Source organism: Corylus avellana, chromosome ca5, assembly GCF_901000735.1.
Source record: "Corylus avellana chromosome ca5, CavTom2PMs-1.0".
Lineage (NCBI taxonomy): Eukaryota > Viridiplantae > Streptophyta > Magnoliopsida > Fagales > Betulaceae > Corylus > Corylus avellana.
In genome coordinates, this window is record NC_081545.1 from 5,648,433 (window position 1) to 5,662,743 (window position 14,311).

The 14,311-nt window shown below is 35.8% G+C and overlaps 1 protein-coding gene and 1 long non-coding RNA gene across 2 annotated transcripts; both read right to left on the reverse strand.

Moving 5' to 3' along the window:
- Positions 1–4,765: 4,765 nt before the first annotated feature.
- On the reverse strand, positions 4,766–8,712 carry LOC132180402 (uncharacterized). The gene is made up of 5 exons (XR_009440142.1): positions 7,671–8,712; positions 7,443–7,571; positions 6,930–7,071; positions 5,966–6,021; positions 4,766–5,233 (listed from the first exon to the last, which is right to left on the reverse strand). It is a non-coding gene; the product is annotated as an uncharacterized LOC132180402 (long non-coding RNA).
- Positions 8,713–9,871: 1,159 nt separating this feature from the next.
- Positions 9,872–13,843, reverse strand: LOC132181628 (putative disease resistance protein RGA3). Its single transcript, XM_059594879.1, has 4 exons — positions 11,804–13,843; positions 11,646–11,705; positions 10,028–11,286; positions 9,872–9,893 (listed from the first exon to the last, which is right to left on the reverse strand). Exons 1-3 carry the CDS (start codon positions 13,841–13,843, stop codon positions 11,191–11,193), a joined length of 2,196 nt encoding a protein of 731 aa, XP_059450862.1. The 3' UTR covers positions 9,872–9,893; positions 10,028–11,190.
- Between the last annotated feature and the right edge of the window lie 468 nt (positions 13,844–14,311).

Below are 14,311 nucleotides of genomic sequence, written 5' to 3' on the forward strand. Positions count from 1 at the left end.
GTTACTGATATCACGCGCTAATTGCTCCTTAGCTCAGAGGGATAGAAACCAGTGACAGGATCTCCTCATACATTAACTTGAATAAAACAAAAAGGAGCAAGGACATTTGTTAACAACAGTTTCCTAGTACCTATCAAGAATTCATTTAAGAAGTTGAGCAGCATATCATATATGAAAAGAAGATAAGCACAAGGAAACTACGTACATTATACTGAAAATGCACAACCATAGGCTCTTATGTGCTGCCAAGATTACCATGTCACAAAACAGCAATGGGAAATATATGCTCATTTTTAAAATTTAAAAATACATTGCATAGGAGAAGGTTTACTTGACAAACAAGCTTGATCTAGTTTTGCTTTTTTACTAAACATTATTGATAACTAATCGTTTTCAAGGTAGCTAGAAGGGATCGAGTCACTGGCATCTGGTCCAAAAGCCTCACAAAATGCAATGAACCATAAATCAAATCTTGAAGCACACAATTTAAACAGGGGATTTTTATAGCTCAAGGATGATTTGGTTCAATTTAAACACAGAGAGAGAGAATACTTCTGCGTTAATCTCTGCTGATTCCACATATCAGCAATAATTTTGATGATTTCTACCAGTAATCTAGGTCTATCTGCTGTCTCTATACAAAGTAAGCTGTAAATTGGAGAGAAAAATACATAATAAGATGGTAGATTAATGCAACCATTCTTTGCAAACAAGTATCAAACTTCATTCAGAATATGACCACCCAACAGGTTGGATCCTGCGAAGGTACGTAGAACCACAAGAGAAACATAAAAATGAACAACAAATTACAATGCTAAAAGACAACTTAATCACAAGTAGCGAACCTTCTCTTATGTCCATCTTCCTTCACTTGTATCTGAGTTGCAATATCAACATCAAGCTGCATAACAAAATCACAAACTTCAGTTCAAACCTGTAAAGTTACCGAAAACACATGAAATTGAAGTTGGTTGAGCTAACTAGATCATAGCCATGAAAACTCTGATTCCCAATGTATTACAAATTATACTTTCTACTAAATAAGCCTCAGCCATGGCACAAGAAGGAAAATGAGAAAGGCATACGGTAGAATAATTGAGTAAGACTGCCAATTAGTTTGCATCCAAGAAAAATCTTTCAATGGAAAGCCCGCTGTGCAGATGAGCACACCATTATGCAATTGGAATTCCTTTCAAGTTGTAATTTAAAAAAAAAAAAAATTATTGTAATTGGGTTTAATTGTGTTACATTAACCATTCATACTTGTCTAATCTTTTTAATATGAAACTTAAATTCTTTTCCACCCATGTGTTTTAACTCAACAGAACACAATAAACACATGTTGCATTTAGTGCCCTCAAAGAATCCAGTTGTGGAATAATTGAACTATTAAATGAGAAATTTGCAAGGGGCTGTGTTGTTTGAAATAGTGCTACTCTGTCTACATATACCTTTGCCTGCACAAAGCCATGACACTTAGACAAGCTCATTTTCTTTTTCATTTCTTTTTTTTTTTTCTAATTAAAAAAAGGTAAGTGTGAGAGATTAACTGTTGCTATTTTATTTGGGCATGATTATATTAGCATTTACTCACTGGGAGCTGCACATGAGGACCTATGCAGTAAGAACTGCAACACTCCCTCAAGTGTGATTGAGTCATAATCTGACCTAATTGTGACGTCCCACATCGCCTGGGTACGGAGATGGGGATGTGCTTAAATGTAGACTACATCCTTAATGACAACAACGCGTTTTAAAGCCGTGATGGCCATGATCCCATCAGAACTCCGCAGTTAAGCGTGCTTCTGCTGGAGTAGTACTAGGATGGGTGACTTCTTGGGAAGTCTGGTTTGAAGGAAGCCAAAAGCGGACAATATTGTGTGTCATTGGGGTGAGATGTTACAAATGGTATTAGAGCCATTGCCCAGCCTGAGATGGGGGGAGCGTACACAAGCCCATGAAGGTCGCTAGCGGGCGCTCGCTGGGGGGGACGCCAAGAATGGGCAAATCCCATGAGGGTCGCTAGCGAGGACGCTGGGTCCTAAGAAGGGGTGATTGTGACGTCCCACATCGCCTGAGTATGAAGATGGGTGATTGTGACATCCCACATCGCCTGAGTATGAAGATGGGGATGTGCTTAAATGTATACTACACCCTTAATGACAACAACGCGTTTTAAAGCCGTGATGGTCATGATCCCATCAGAACTCCGCAGTTAAACGTGCTTCTGTTGGAGTAGTACTAGGATGGGTGACCTCCTGGGAAGTCTGGTTCGAGGGGAGCTAAAAGCGGACAATATTGTGTGTCATTGGGGTGGGATGTTACACCAACCCCATAAATCGAGCATCAAAGAAAATTAAGGTGGTTTACACTAGACAAGCTCATCTTAATAAAGGGTGGTTGAATTTAGAGGTGTGTCTCTCAGCAATTTCAAAATTTCAGGGTGTTAACATATGTTATTTTGCATGTTTATATGCCTTAAAAATGATTCATGTCTTTGACTTTTGCTTGTATTGTGGCCAATTTCACTATTAATGTGTGCATCTCTAGATTTAAATATCAAGATCGTGCTTCTAATCCAAACGAAGCTATTAAACAAATTTTTAAAAACATATAGAAATTTGGATAAATACCCAAATGACTCTTGAGGGGGCACCACTTTCAGCTCTACCTCTTCCCCAGGGTTTCCTTCAAAAGGGAAAAAATAGTTTCACTTAATTTATAAGGGTGAGTGGGGGCATGAGGGCATGGGGCAGAGAGGAATGGAAACCATAGACCAAAACTTGAAATAAGGCATGAGGGCATGGCTTATTTCAATTTCCAGCCATTCAATCTTTTGACATGTCTACACAAGAGGAGATGAGGATTCAAACTAGTGACATCTGTTTTATGAGGCCATTCAATCCTTTGATCACATTATTTGAACCCAAGTGATAAGTCTTTGCCGACAATGACACGACCTTTTACGAGCGCAGCCTTGACAATGTTATAGCCGATCATTATATATTAAATGATTAATTTTTTTTTATTTGATTAAATTTTTTAAAAAAATAGTAATTTTGTAAGGTATTAAAACTAAAGGTCTTAAATTCGAATTTTAACTTCATCAATTTACCTTCGATGTAAATTAAATATTTCATGTTTGGTGCCTCACCTGTTAAATATATCGGCTCGTGCTCGCTCAAAAATTCAGTTGCAGTAGGAGTAGCTACTTGTTTTATGGCTTTAATTTGAGCTTCAACATCAAACTGTCTTGAATTCTCATTTTCTCCGACATTTTTGATTTATACATTGTGGATTGTAGAACCTTTGTCTACTCTCTTGTAGATTCTTTAACCCAAAGAACTTAATTAAAGACGTGAGCTCTAGGATGAGTTGAAGCCTTCTGCAATAACGTTACCGTTACACCAGGGAAAATTCCACTACGCTTCCACAGCTAATGGAAGAAACTAATTCTATTTAAACCCACGTTTGAAGTGCAATAAGGCATGCAAAAGTTAATTCTCAAACATAGTGTTTTGGAGACTTATGAACCTCAGATTTCCTACCGCTAATTATTTTGATTAGAAAGATAGGTCGGAATAAAAAGCAAAATCCTGCTTCTTTCCCGCTGACAGGCATATTGCTTGTTCAGTTACGAATTCTAGTAAAACAATTACTCGCCACGCATATTGGTTACAGAGCAACCTTTGGAAGACAATGTTGCAGTAGAAACTGTACTTTGAATGGTTACAGAACAACCTTTGGTTACAGAACAAATTAATGGCTATCATTGCCACGCATGTTGCCTTCACGAAGTAACAACCAAACCCAATCAACTAAGGAATAGAAAATGTTGATGGTGATCGATCGTAGTCCCTGGACTTCTGCCACACACTGGCTCAAGTATCATGTATCCACGTTCCCAATTCGAAGTGTTATGGCTGGGAGCCTCATATAGGTGTTCATCAAGGCTATGAGACAATTGTTTTGGTTGCTCTGATATTGGTGTTTATCAAGACTATTATGAGTCTCATATGAGGTTTCTTAAGAGAGTCATCATAACTTCAACTTCTAACTCATTCTTCCTAAATATTAAGCTCTAGAATCAAATTGCAGGAATAACTCTGTAAATCCACTCATCACCAAAGATTGTACCAACTGCCAACCAAAAAACAAAACAAATCTAATGCAAAACAATGCCATCAGAAATTAAACAAAATGGAAAATGCAGATAACCATGCACAGAGCCAAGTGTCGCCATCACCGGACTCAGCTGATTAATTGGTGACACCGTTGTTGTTGCCATCAGCAGAGTCATAAAGCCAGATTTCGACATAAGGTTTTCGCTATTAATAATCCTTTCAGCAGCAACGTCTTGTCATTGATGATTATATGCATATCATTAGGGACAACTATACACAATCGTCACTGATGTTAAGCGTTCTAATAATTTTTTTTTTAGAAATAAATTGCTAGGGCTTTTTTTTTTTTTTTTTTTTTTTTTTTTTTCCCCTTTACCAATTACGGTTTAATTTTTTTTTATTTTTTTATTTTTTATTTTTTTTTTTTTTTTTATATCAATTATCCAAATCCCACTTATTAATTAACATAGAAGAACAAAACAAAACGAAGAAGGTAAAAGAAAAAAAAAAACCTCAGCTAAATTGACTAGGACAGAGCATAGAACAAAATCATATAACATATTAACATAGTAAAATAGATTGGAAAATAAATGGAATACAAAATGCAAAATTTCATTTCAGTAGAAAACTTTGGACAAGGTAACAAAGGGAAGCTACGAAATAAATCCAAAGAACCTAGCCGATTTCACTAATCCTAATGATAATTTTGACTCTACTCAGTTGGGACCCCTCCCCAGTGAGATTTGCACAACCTTCACAATACATTAACAGCATGGCTTAATGTAATTTGCACGATTTAAAGAAAGTAGAGTCATTTACAAGTCACGATGAGCATGGAATTCATGACATGCAATAGAAGCTGAACAATTGTGAGCTCAACACTAGTAATTGTAGGCTAGCTACATTGATGGTTGAGTATGTTATAGACTTGGTCAAATATGGGCCGCACATGCATTGCAATCATCAGATCTATTGGGATTATGACATTAGCCACATCTATCATCCAAACAAGTTTTTTAGGATAGATCGTTATTGATATCACAGGCTAATTGCTGCAAAAGAGAAAGCAGTACTCCTTTGTCTCAAAGGGAGATCCCCCGTAGATCAACCTAAAAAGAAAAAAAGGAGTAGAGACATTTGTTAACAACAGTTTCCAAGTACCTGTTAAGAATTCATTAAAGAAGTTGAGCAGCATATCAAAAATGAGAAAGATATGCACAAGGAAACTACATTATACAGAAAATGCACAACTATAAGCTCTTATGAGCTGCCTAGATTACCAAGTCACAAAACAGCAATGGGAAATATATGCTCGTTTTTTAAATTTAAAAACACATTGCATGGGAGAAGTTTTACTTGACAAACAAGCTTGATCCAGTTCTACTTTTCTACTAAACATTATTGATAAACAGTCGTTTTCAAGGTAACTAGAAGGGATCGAGTCACTGGCATTTAAACAGAGAATTTTATAGCTCAAGAATGATTTAGTACAATTTACAGAGAGAGAGAGACCATACTTCTACGTCAATCTCTGCTGATTCTACAACAATGTTGATATCAGCAATAATTTTGAGGATTTCTACTAGTAATCCAGGTCTATCTGCCGTCTCTATATAAAGTAAGCTATAAATTGCAGAAAAAAAAAAGAAAGAAAAATAAGATGATAGATCAATGAACCCATTCTTTGCAAACAAGTATTAAACTCATTCAGAGTATGACCTCCCAATAGGTTGGTTCGTGCAAATGTAGAAGTAGAACCACAAGAGAAACATTAAAATAAAAAAATAAAAATAAAAAACAAATTATAATGCTAAAAGACAACTTCATCACAAGTAGCAAACCTCCTCTTTGGTCCATCTTCCTTGACTTGTATATGAGTTGCAATATCAATATCAAGCTGCAGAACAAAATCACAAACTTCAGTTCGACCTTGTAAAGTTACACAAAACACATGAAATTGAAGTTGGTTGAGCTAACTAGCTCATAGCCATGAAAACTCTGATTCCCATTGTATTACTAATTGTACTTTCTACTGAATAAGCCTAGCCATGGCACAACAAGGAAAATGACGAGAACATTTGGTCAACAAGACAGTTTTGAGATGCCAAGTCGACTTGTTCAGATATAATAGTTTTATGAGAAAGGAATACGGTAGAATACTTGAATAAGACTGCTAATTAGCCTGCATGCAAGAAAAATCTTTCAATGGAAAGCCTGTTGTGCAGATGAGCACACCATTATGCAATTGGAATTCCTTTCAAGTTGTAATTGAAAAAAAAAATTATTGTCATTGGGTTTAATTGTGTTACATTAACTATTCATACTTGTCTAATCTTTTTAATATGAAACTTAAATTCTTTTCCACCCATGTGTTTAAACTCAACAAAATCCAATAAGCACATGTTACATTTAGTGCCCTCGAAGAATCCAGTTGTGGTATAATTGAACTATTAAACTTGTAATATTAATGTGAAATATTCAATATTTACTTTCAATTCTTAAAAAGCAAGATGATGAGGAACATAGGACAATATACGATCTATTTACCGACTTGTCAACTTATTGCAGAATGTTTCAAATCTTAAATCCATGTATGTCACTGCTTTAATTGTTTTAGCATAGATTGAAAATCAGAAATTCTCCAAAATATCAAAACCCTTAAGAGTGAAAATCAGAAATTCTCCAAAATACCATTGGCATTTTAACATTGGTATAGGTGTTTCTATATTCTATGCCTAAAGAAGTTAAAGATGCAGCAAATTCTGAAATAAATTCCACTATCGGAAAAAAGAGAGAAAGTTATACCAAGTCTCTTGTTTGTCTCTTCCTTCTTAGAAATAAGTGGGTATAAACCGTCAAAATTAGTCACTTGGAAGAAGTGAGATTGTCATATCCAAATAGATTGTAGAAATTTCCACCTAATTCCCATAACCAATTTCATGAATTGCTGCTTTCAATCAAAAAACCAAATAATAAATTCAACAATAACTCAAAAATTTCTAATGAAAATAATGAAAGTGTAAATTTCATCCATTGATGGAACTACTTGCAGTTAGGCTCCAACAGCAATAATAATGAAAAGAGCATTCCCAAATTGTGCAATATGATCTACATTTGATATTTGATAAAATCGTAACAGAGTACGTAGTGCAAAATTTATATTGAAGTTTTGTAAAAATTTGGGATGGGATTGATTTCCCTGATCTATTATAAGTCTTTTACGTGGCAGAATTTATATTTCAAACAAAAACGCAAGAAAAAATTAAAAAAGAAAACAATACTGGAAATCCCAATGAAGTGAAAGATTGGAAACAATACTAGAAATGTTAGAGCTTTGCATATATTTGATTGTCACAAAGGTATGAAGAAGCATCTATATTTCAAATCAAACTTCTCTTGGTCCGCCTTGAGCCTCTGCTTCTCATCACGAAGCTTATTCTTCTCAGCCTGCACAAGAAAAGGGAAATGTTGATGAAGTAGCAGTTTCTAAATGAAGTACATCCTTCAAACATATAAAAGAAAGTTGTTACTCTGAAAAAATCCCACCTTCAATTCTTTAATCTTCATTTGATTCATTTAGCTTCTGGGCTTCACTTTGTAACTGGGCCACCACTCACATAGCATCACTCAAAATGGCAGCCTTGTCAGTTTTGGCCGGTCTTCCAGGTTCCAGGATAGAATCCTCCTTCTCTTACAATGGTATGCATGATAACTCTGCATCTTCATTTTCTAAAGTTAAAATCTTCATTAAAAACACAATACAAGAGAAACCAATACAGTCCAAACACCCACTAGTAAAATATAACTGTGCATATACCAATCATTGCAAGAAGGAAAGTGTTGTTACCGTGCACAACAATGATGAATAATATGGAATCAAAATGAGAGATCAAGAGAGAGTCAAGACACAGATTTACGTGGTTCGACAATGTGCCTACGTCCACAGAGAGAGTGCGACTATATTTTACTATTCAATGATTTACGGTTACAACATAACATATTTATAGGAAAACCCTAATTGTAAATATTTTGGAAAACCCCAAAATACCCTCTAAAACTTATTTATCCCCAAGGCCACATAAACTAATTACATCCAATGGGCCAGTAGTAGAATATGAGCCACTTGTTCCAACAATCTCCACCTTAGCGAATATTCACCTCTTTGAAGATAATCAAGTATTGGGCCTCCACCTAGAACTGATAAGTTTGGGGATGCCGCCTCCTCTCCTCTCCTTTCTAGCACCTAGAGACATTTGTCAACCATCAGCGTTCACTTTCGTTTGGACGCTGATGGTTGCTTTATTTTTTTAGTTTTTGAGACCATTAGCGTCCACTTAATAGTGCAACCATCAGCATCCACTTTCGTTTGGACGCTAATGGTTGCTTTATTTTTTTTTGTTTTTGGGATCATTAGCTTCTACTAAAACCATCAGCGTCCACTTTCGTTTGGGTGCTGCTGGTTGCTTTATTTTTTAGTTTTTTAAGACTATCAGCTTCCACTTTAGTGGACGCTAATGGTGCACCATTAAATGTCACTGACTTCTTAAAAGCCTATTTAGATATAACAGAACCACGAATATAAATTGCAAAGAATATATGCAAAGGAAGCACTAACTGAAGCACTGCGCTAACAAGAGACACATAAACAGAGTGGTTGGCTAACATGATCTTCAATTCCAATCAGTACCCTTGGAGCACAACAACCGATTCTACTTGGAGACAAGCAAGCATTCTCACTGTCTTTTGGGATTAAAATGCTTTCAAGTTTCAAGGAAGTGGAAGAAACCTGCAAATGCAAAATACTTGTTAGGTGGCTTTTAAGGACAGCTAAGATTTTTGATCATGTCTTTTAAGTTCTAAATGCTAATAAAAGTTGCTCAACAAATTGTAGGCAGAATAGTTTTTAAAAATTGAAATTAATATGGTTAGTTGAATGTCCCCTTTCAGAGGCTTAGCATGCTTGCACAATTTACTCACCCGATCTTCCTCATCAAGAAAGTGCTCTGTATAGTTCCCATTGTTTTGAGTACAAGTGAGGCTAACATATCCCAGAATATTGTAGAAATCTCCCTATGATTCTCACATCCACTTCATCAATTGATGATTTTTTATGCAAGTCTCTGTTGACCGTCAAAAAACCAAATAATAAACTCAACAATAACTCAAAATTTTCCAATGAAAACAATAAAAAGGTAAAATCAATTCATCAACAATGACTCATGTAGCAATAATAATAAAAAGAATCTCTCTAAATATGCATTTTATTATGAGAATACTAAGAGTTATGCAAAAATTTATTTGAGTTTCCATGAAAATTTGGGATGGGTTTGACTTCTCTGGTCTACCATAAGTCTTTTATCCAATACCGATCACTGGCATTTAAACAGAGGATTTTTAAACACATAAAGAGAGAGAGAGAGAGAGAGAGAGAGCATACTTCTGCATCATTCTCTGCTGATTCCACATCAATGTTGAAATCAGCAATAATATTGATGATTTCTACCAGTAATCCAGGTCTCTCAGCTATCTCTATATAAAGTAAGCTGTAAATTGGAGAGAAAAATGCATAATAAAATGATAGATCAATGCACCCATTCTTTGCAAACAATTATCAAACTTCATTCAAAATATGACCTCCTCTTTGGTCCACAAGAGAAACATAAAATGAAGAACAAATTATAAGCTAAAAGACAACTTAATCATAAGTAGCAAACCTCCTCTAAGATCTATCTTCCTTCACTTGTATCTGAGTTGCAATATCACATCAAGCTGCAAAACAAAGTCACAAACTTCAGTTCAACTTTGTAAAGTTACAAAAAAGCACATGAAATTGAAGTTGGTTAAGCTAACTAGATCATAGCCATGAAAACTCTGATTGATCCCCACTGTATTACAAATTATACTTTCTATTGAATAAGCCTCAACCATGGCACCACATGGAAAAAGAGGAGAATATTTGATTAATAAATAGAGGACTAATCCATGGAGCCAAACTTGAAACATCCTTTGAAGAAGATAGGAAAACATGATCAAACAGTTGCTGCTCAAGCTGACAGACCTGCAATTTATGTCAGTTTTTATCAAAATTATGTAACTATCACATACTCCGTTCAAAATCACAAAGATGTTCCCATTTTTCTTGTTCATCAAATAACAGAGGAAGGCATAAAAATATAAATGGATGTCCAATACATATTATCTCATCAAGGGACATAAGGTATCATGCATTAAGAGTATAAGAATAAATCTTAAATCTACCCCATAATCATAAGATACCCAAATATTCTACATTAACAAAATGGATAATAACTCCTAATATTCAAACACTAGTTGTGCATGTCCAGATTTCAATATCAAGATCGTGCTTCTAATCGAAACAAAGCCATCAAACACATTTTAAAAATCATATAGAAATCCAGGAAAATACCCAAACAACTCTTGAGCCCAACTCCCAGCTCCCCACCACTTTCCCAGGGTTTCCTTCAAAAGGGCAAAAAAGAAGAGCTTCATTTTAAAGCTCCCTTCTTGGCCTCTGTTGTGAAATGATACTTTTTCGATCAAGGAAGGAATGAGTTAAGTGAAAAGGACACAATTCCGAGGCAGGAGGAAATGGAGCATGGGATCAGGGGCAAAGAAAAATAAAAGTTACAGGCCAGCACGTATAAGAGGAATTGTCTCTTTTTCGGCAATTGACATGGAGCACCCTTTTCACAAACGCCTCCTGATCCACTCCAAGTCTAATATCTACTGCTTCAGCTTTCAGCACCTTATGATTTTTCTTAATTTTTCCATCTCAAATTCCCGACTTCTCAACTAAATGCTTAGCTGCAGAGTGAAAAAGTTTCGGGTTGGCTCCAAATCTTAAATCCATGTATGTCCGTGCTTCAATTGTTTCTACATATGAAATCCGATAAATCAGAAATTCTCTAAAATCATAAATCAGAAATGCTTCAATTGCTTCAATTGTATCTGCAAGTGAAATAAGGAAGAAGGAATAGCATTTGGCATTTTAACATTGGTATACGTATCACTAATACAATTCCACCATCAGATAAAAGAGAGAAACTCAATTATACCAAGTCTCTTTGAAGAAATGAATTTGTCTTATCCAAACAGATTGTAGAAATATCCACATGATTCCCACAACCCATTTCATGAATAGCTGCTTTCGATTAAAAAACAAAATAATAAATTCAACAATAACCCAAAAATTTTCAATGAAAATAATAAAAATGTAAATTTTATCCATTCGTTCAACAGAATCTACATTTGACACTGAGGAAAATCCTAACACAGTAATGCAAATTTGTATTAAATTTTTGTGAAAATTTGGGATGGGATTGACTTCCCTCATCTATTAATTATAAGTCTTCTACCTAATACGTGATGCTACCGTTTGTAGAATTTAATTTTCAAAGGGAAACAAAAGAAATATTAAAAAAAATAAAAGAGAAAACAATACTAGAAATGCCATTGAAGTGAAAGAAAGGAAAAAATACTGTAAAAGTTAGAGCTTTGCACAAATCTGATTGTCGACAAGGTCTGAGGAAGCGTCTTTATAACCTTACTTTGTTCCTGCATCTAAAATTAAATGAGATATATATCAAAAGCCTGACAGAGTAAAAGAAAGAGGAACAATAAGAAGAAAAAAATTATTCTCTAATTGGTGACTTAAAAACCTTAAGAGTTTGGTGAATTAGGCTTGCTCCCCATTCTTTACGATTACCATCGCCGCCATTTCGAAAGTTTGGGACATGAGCAATCTTTGGCCAATCCTCTCCAGTTCCTTGTTCACATCTTTCCTCCAAGCAAGGACACTCCGCAATTGTCAAACGACGTAAAGAGGTGAGGCGGCACATACCTTCAGGCAGTGACATTAAATTCGGACAATTTACGACTCCAAGCTCCTTAAGTGAAGTGAGATCGCCTATCCACTCTGGTAAAGACACCAAACTAGGGCAATCCATAATTTGAATCCCTTGCAGAGTGGTAACATCTCTAAGCTCTCTTGGGAGAGAAACCAAATTTGGAACGCCTACGATAGATAGATGACCAAATCTTGTAGGTCCAAGGCCATGTGCCCCATCTTCATTCTCATTGCTAATAAGTTCTTTGCAGCGAAGAATAGACAGATTTTCAAGTGAGGTGAGATGTTGAAAGAGTGGAGAAATTGATACTCTCATTTTACGACAATCCCAAATCCCCAGGGCCTCAAGAGAAGTGAGGTTTTGCAGCCACTCTAGTGGCAGATATTCAAGTTCCTCTAATTCCTCAAGATAAAGATGCTTCAATTTGGAGAGATCAGAAAAGGGAGAGGAAGAGGAGGATATTGTTAGGTACATCATAGAGCAATTACTGATAAATAAATGATAAAGGGAAGGAAATGAAGGAAATAATGGAAGATGATCTGTTTCCCTCGTCTTTCGCCATCCACTCAACTTTGGCAAATTAATAAGTGTGAGGGTTCTGAGAATTTTCAGGGGAGAAGAGGACACGTCACTACCATCATTGCCTATGTACTTCAGCTCACTCAAGTTTTTAAGATAAAGACGCTCCAGAAAAGGGAATCGGTCCAATGGTGGGATATGTTGAAGCCACTTACAATTCGCTATTTGAATAGCAGTCAAATTTGAGAGTGAGGACACCCAACTAGATAACGTCACACCTGCATACCCAAATATAGATAATAAATTCAAATTTAGGTGCGGCCGAAGGTTTTGCAATAGTTGTTCATCATTTGCAATTGCCTTATCACTTTCATCACTAGATTCTCGGTCCCACTCTAATATCAGCCATTGAAGATGTCGCTTCCTCTCCAAGTTTGCAGCCTTTGCTTCTGATGCAGAAGATCTCGAGTGCTCTAAACCCTTGATCCATAAATCTCCTCTCAACTCATCTAAACCATCCAGGTCCCCTAGCCCACCCATTGGCTTGGAGAGAGAACTTTTTTTCTTCCCTAAAATGTATAGGGACAATGTTTGGAGAGCGGTCAACTTTATAAGTCCAGGAGGCATATGCGTTAAGCTATTACACCCATCTAGTCCAAGATGCCTTAGGCTGATTAAGTTTCTAGTCTCTTCTGGCAATTCTTTAAGTTTAAGACAATAGTCTAGTCTTAGTGTTTGCAAATTCTGCAATTTAGTTATAGAAGCGGGGAGTAGTTTGATATCTTTATTCCTAGACAGATCTAAAAATCTTAAATGCTCTAACTTGCCAATGGAATTCGGCACTTTTTGAATACTCGACTGACTCAAATTCAAAGCACGCAAGCATTTAAAACTTGAAATAAGTGTATTAGATACTGACTTATTCAACTCAAGTACTGCATTGTTCAAGTTAAGTTCATCATCAAGTCTTGGAAGTATTGGAATGCCTAGAAGAAGTGTTCTCATTTTGTTAGGCTTGGGCAAAAGAGCAGGAATATCTGGTAATGAATTTGAAGAATGAAATGCCACATGACGAGTTCTTCCAACTACTTTTTCTCTATCTGGATATAAAATTGTGCACTCCTCACCTGCTACTAACTGTGCAAGATCATGAATAAGGTCATGCATTTTGCACTTTCCTATTTCACCAACTATATCTCTTTGTACGTCTTGGAAAAACGACCTCCAAAGCAAATCCATAAAATATTCGCGACCAATATCTTCAAGATGTCTATTTCCATATGTTGAATGAAGAAAGCCTTGAGCTATCCATAACTGAATCAACACCTCCATTTCAATTTCATAATCTTTTGGAAACAACGAACAAAAGGCAAAACATTGCTTCAAGTGTGATGGGAGATGATCATAACTCAACTTAAGTATTGGAAAAATATCATTTTCTTGTTGAGTTATTTTGTAAAGTTCATGGTTTTTAAAGTACAACCAATCATCTTCTGAATTTTTGAAATATAATAGACTCCCAATGCTCCTTATAGCAAAAGGAACTTGTGCACACTTTTCTGTGATCTCCCTTCCAATCTCTACTAGCTTTGGATTATTTGGCTCTTCCCCGTCTTTAAATGCCATTTTCTTAAATAAATTCCAAGAATTGTTTTCAGATAAACCTCTCAAAAGATATGGTGAAACTGTACCTGTAATCTCTGCAACCTTTTTGCTACGTGTAGTAATCAAAACTTTGCTTCCTCTCAGGCCACCCACTAACAACTTTTCCAAGTTGGACCACGTACCACGATTCTCATT

What these genes read in the sequence shown, in the direction of transcription:
- LOC132181628 (XM_059594879.1), bottom strand. Translation starts at nt 13,843, where the DNA reads ATGGAGGTGTTGATTCAGTTATGGATAGCTCAAGGCTTTCTTCATTCA. An exon ending in TAATTCACCAAACTCTTAAG is followed by an intron (nt 11,706 to 11,803) that starts GTTTTTAAGTCA and finishes ATTTAATTTTAG; the next exon opens with ATGCAGGAACAAAGTAAGGT. An exon ending in CCTTGTCGACAATCAGATTT is followed by an intron (nt 11,287 to 11,645) that starts GTGCAAAGCTCT and finishes AATCGAAAGCAG; the next exon opens with CTATTCATGAAATGGGTTGT.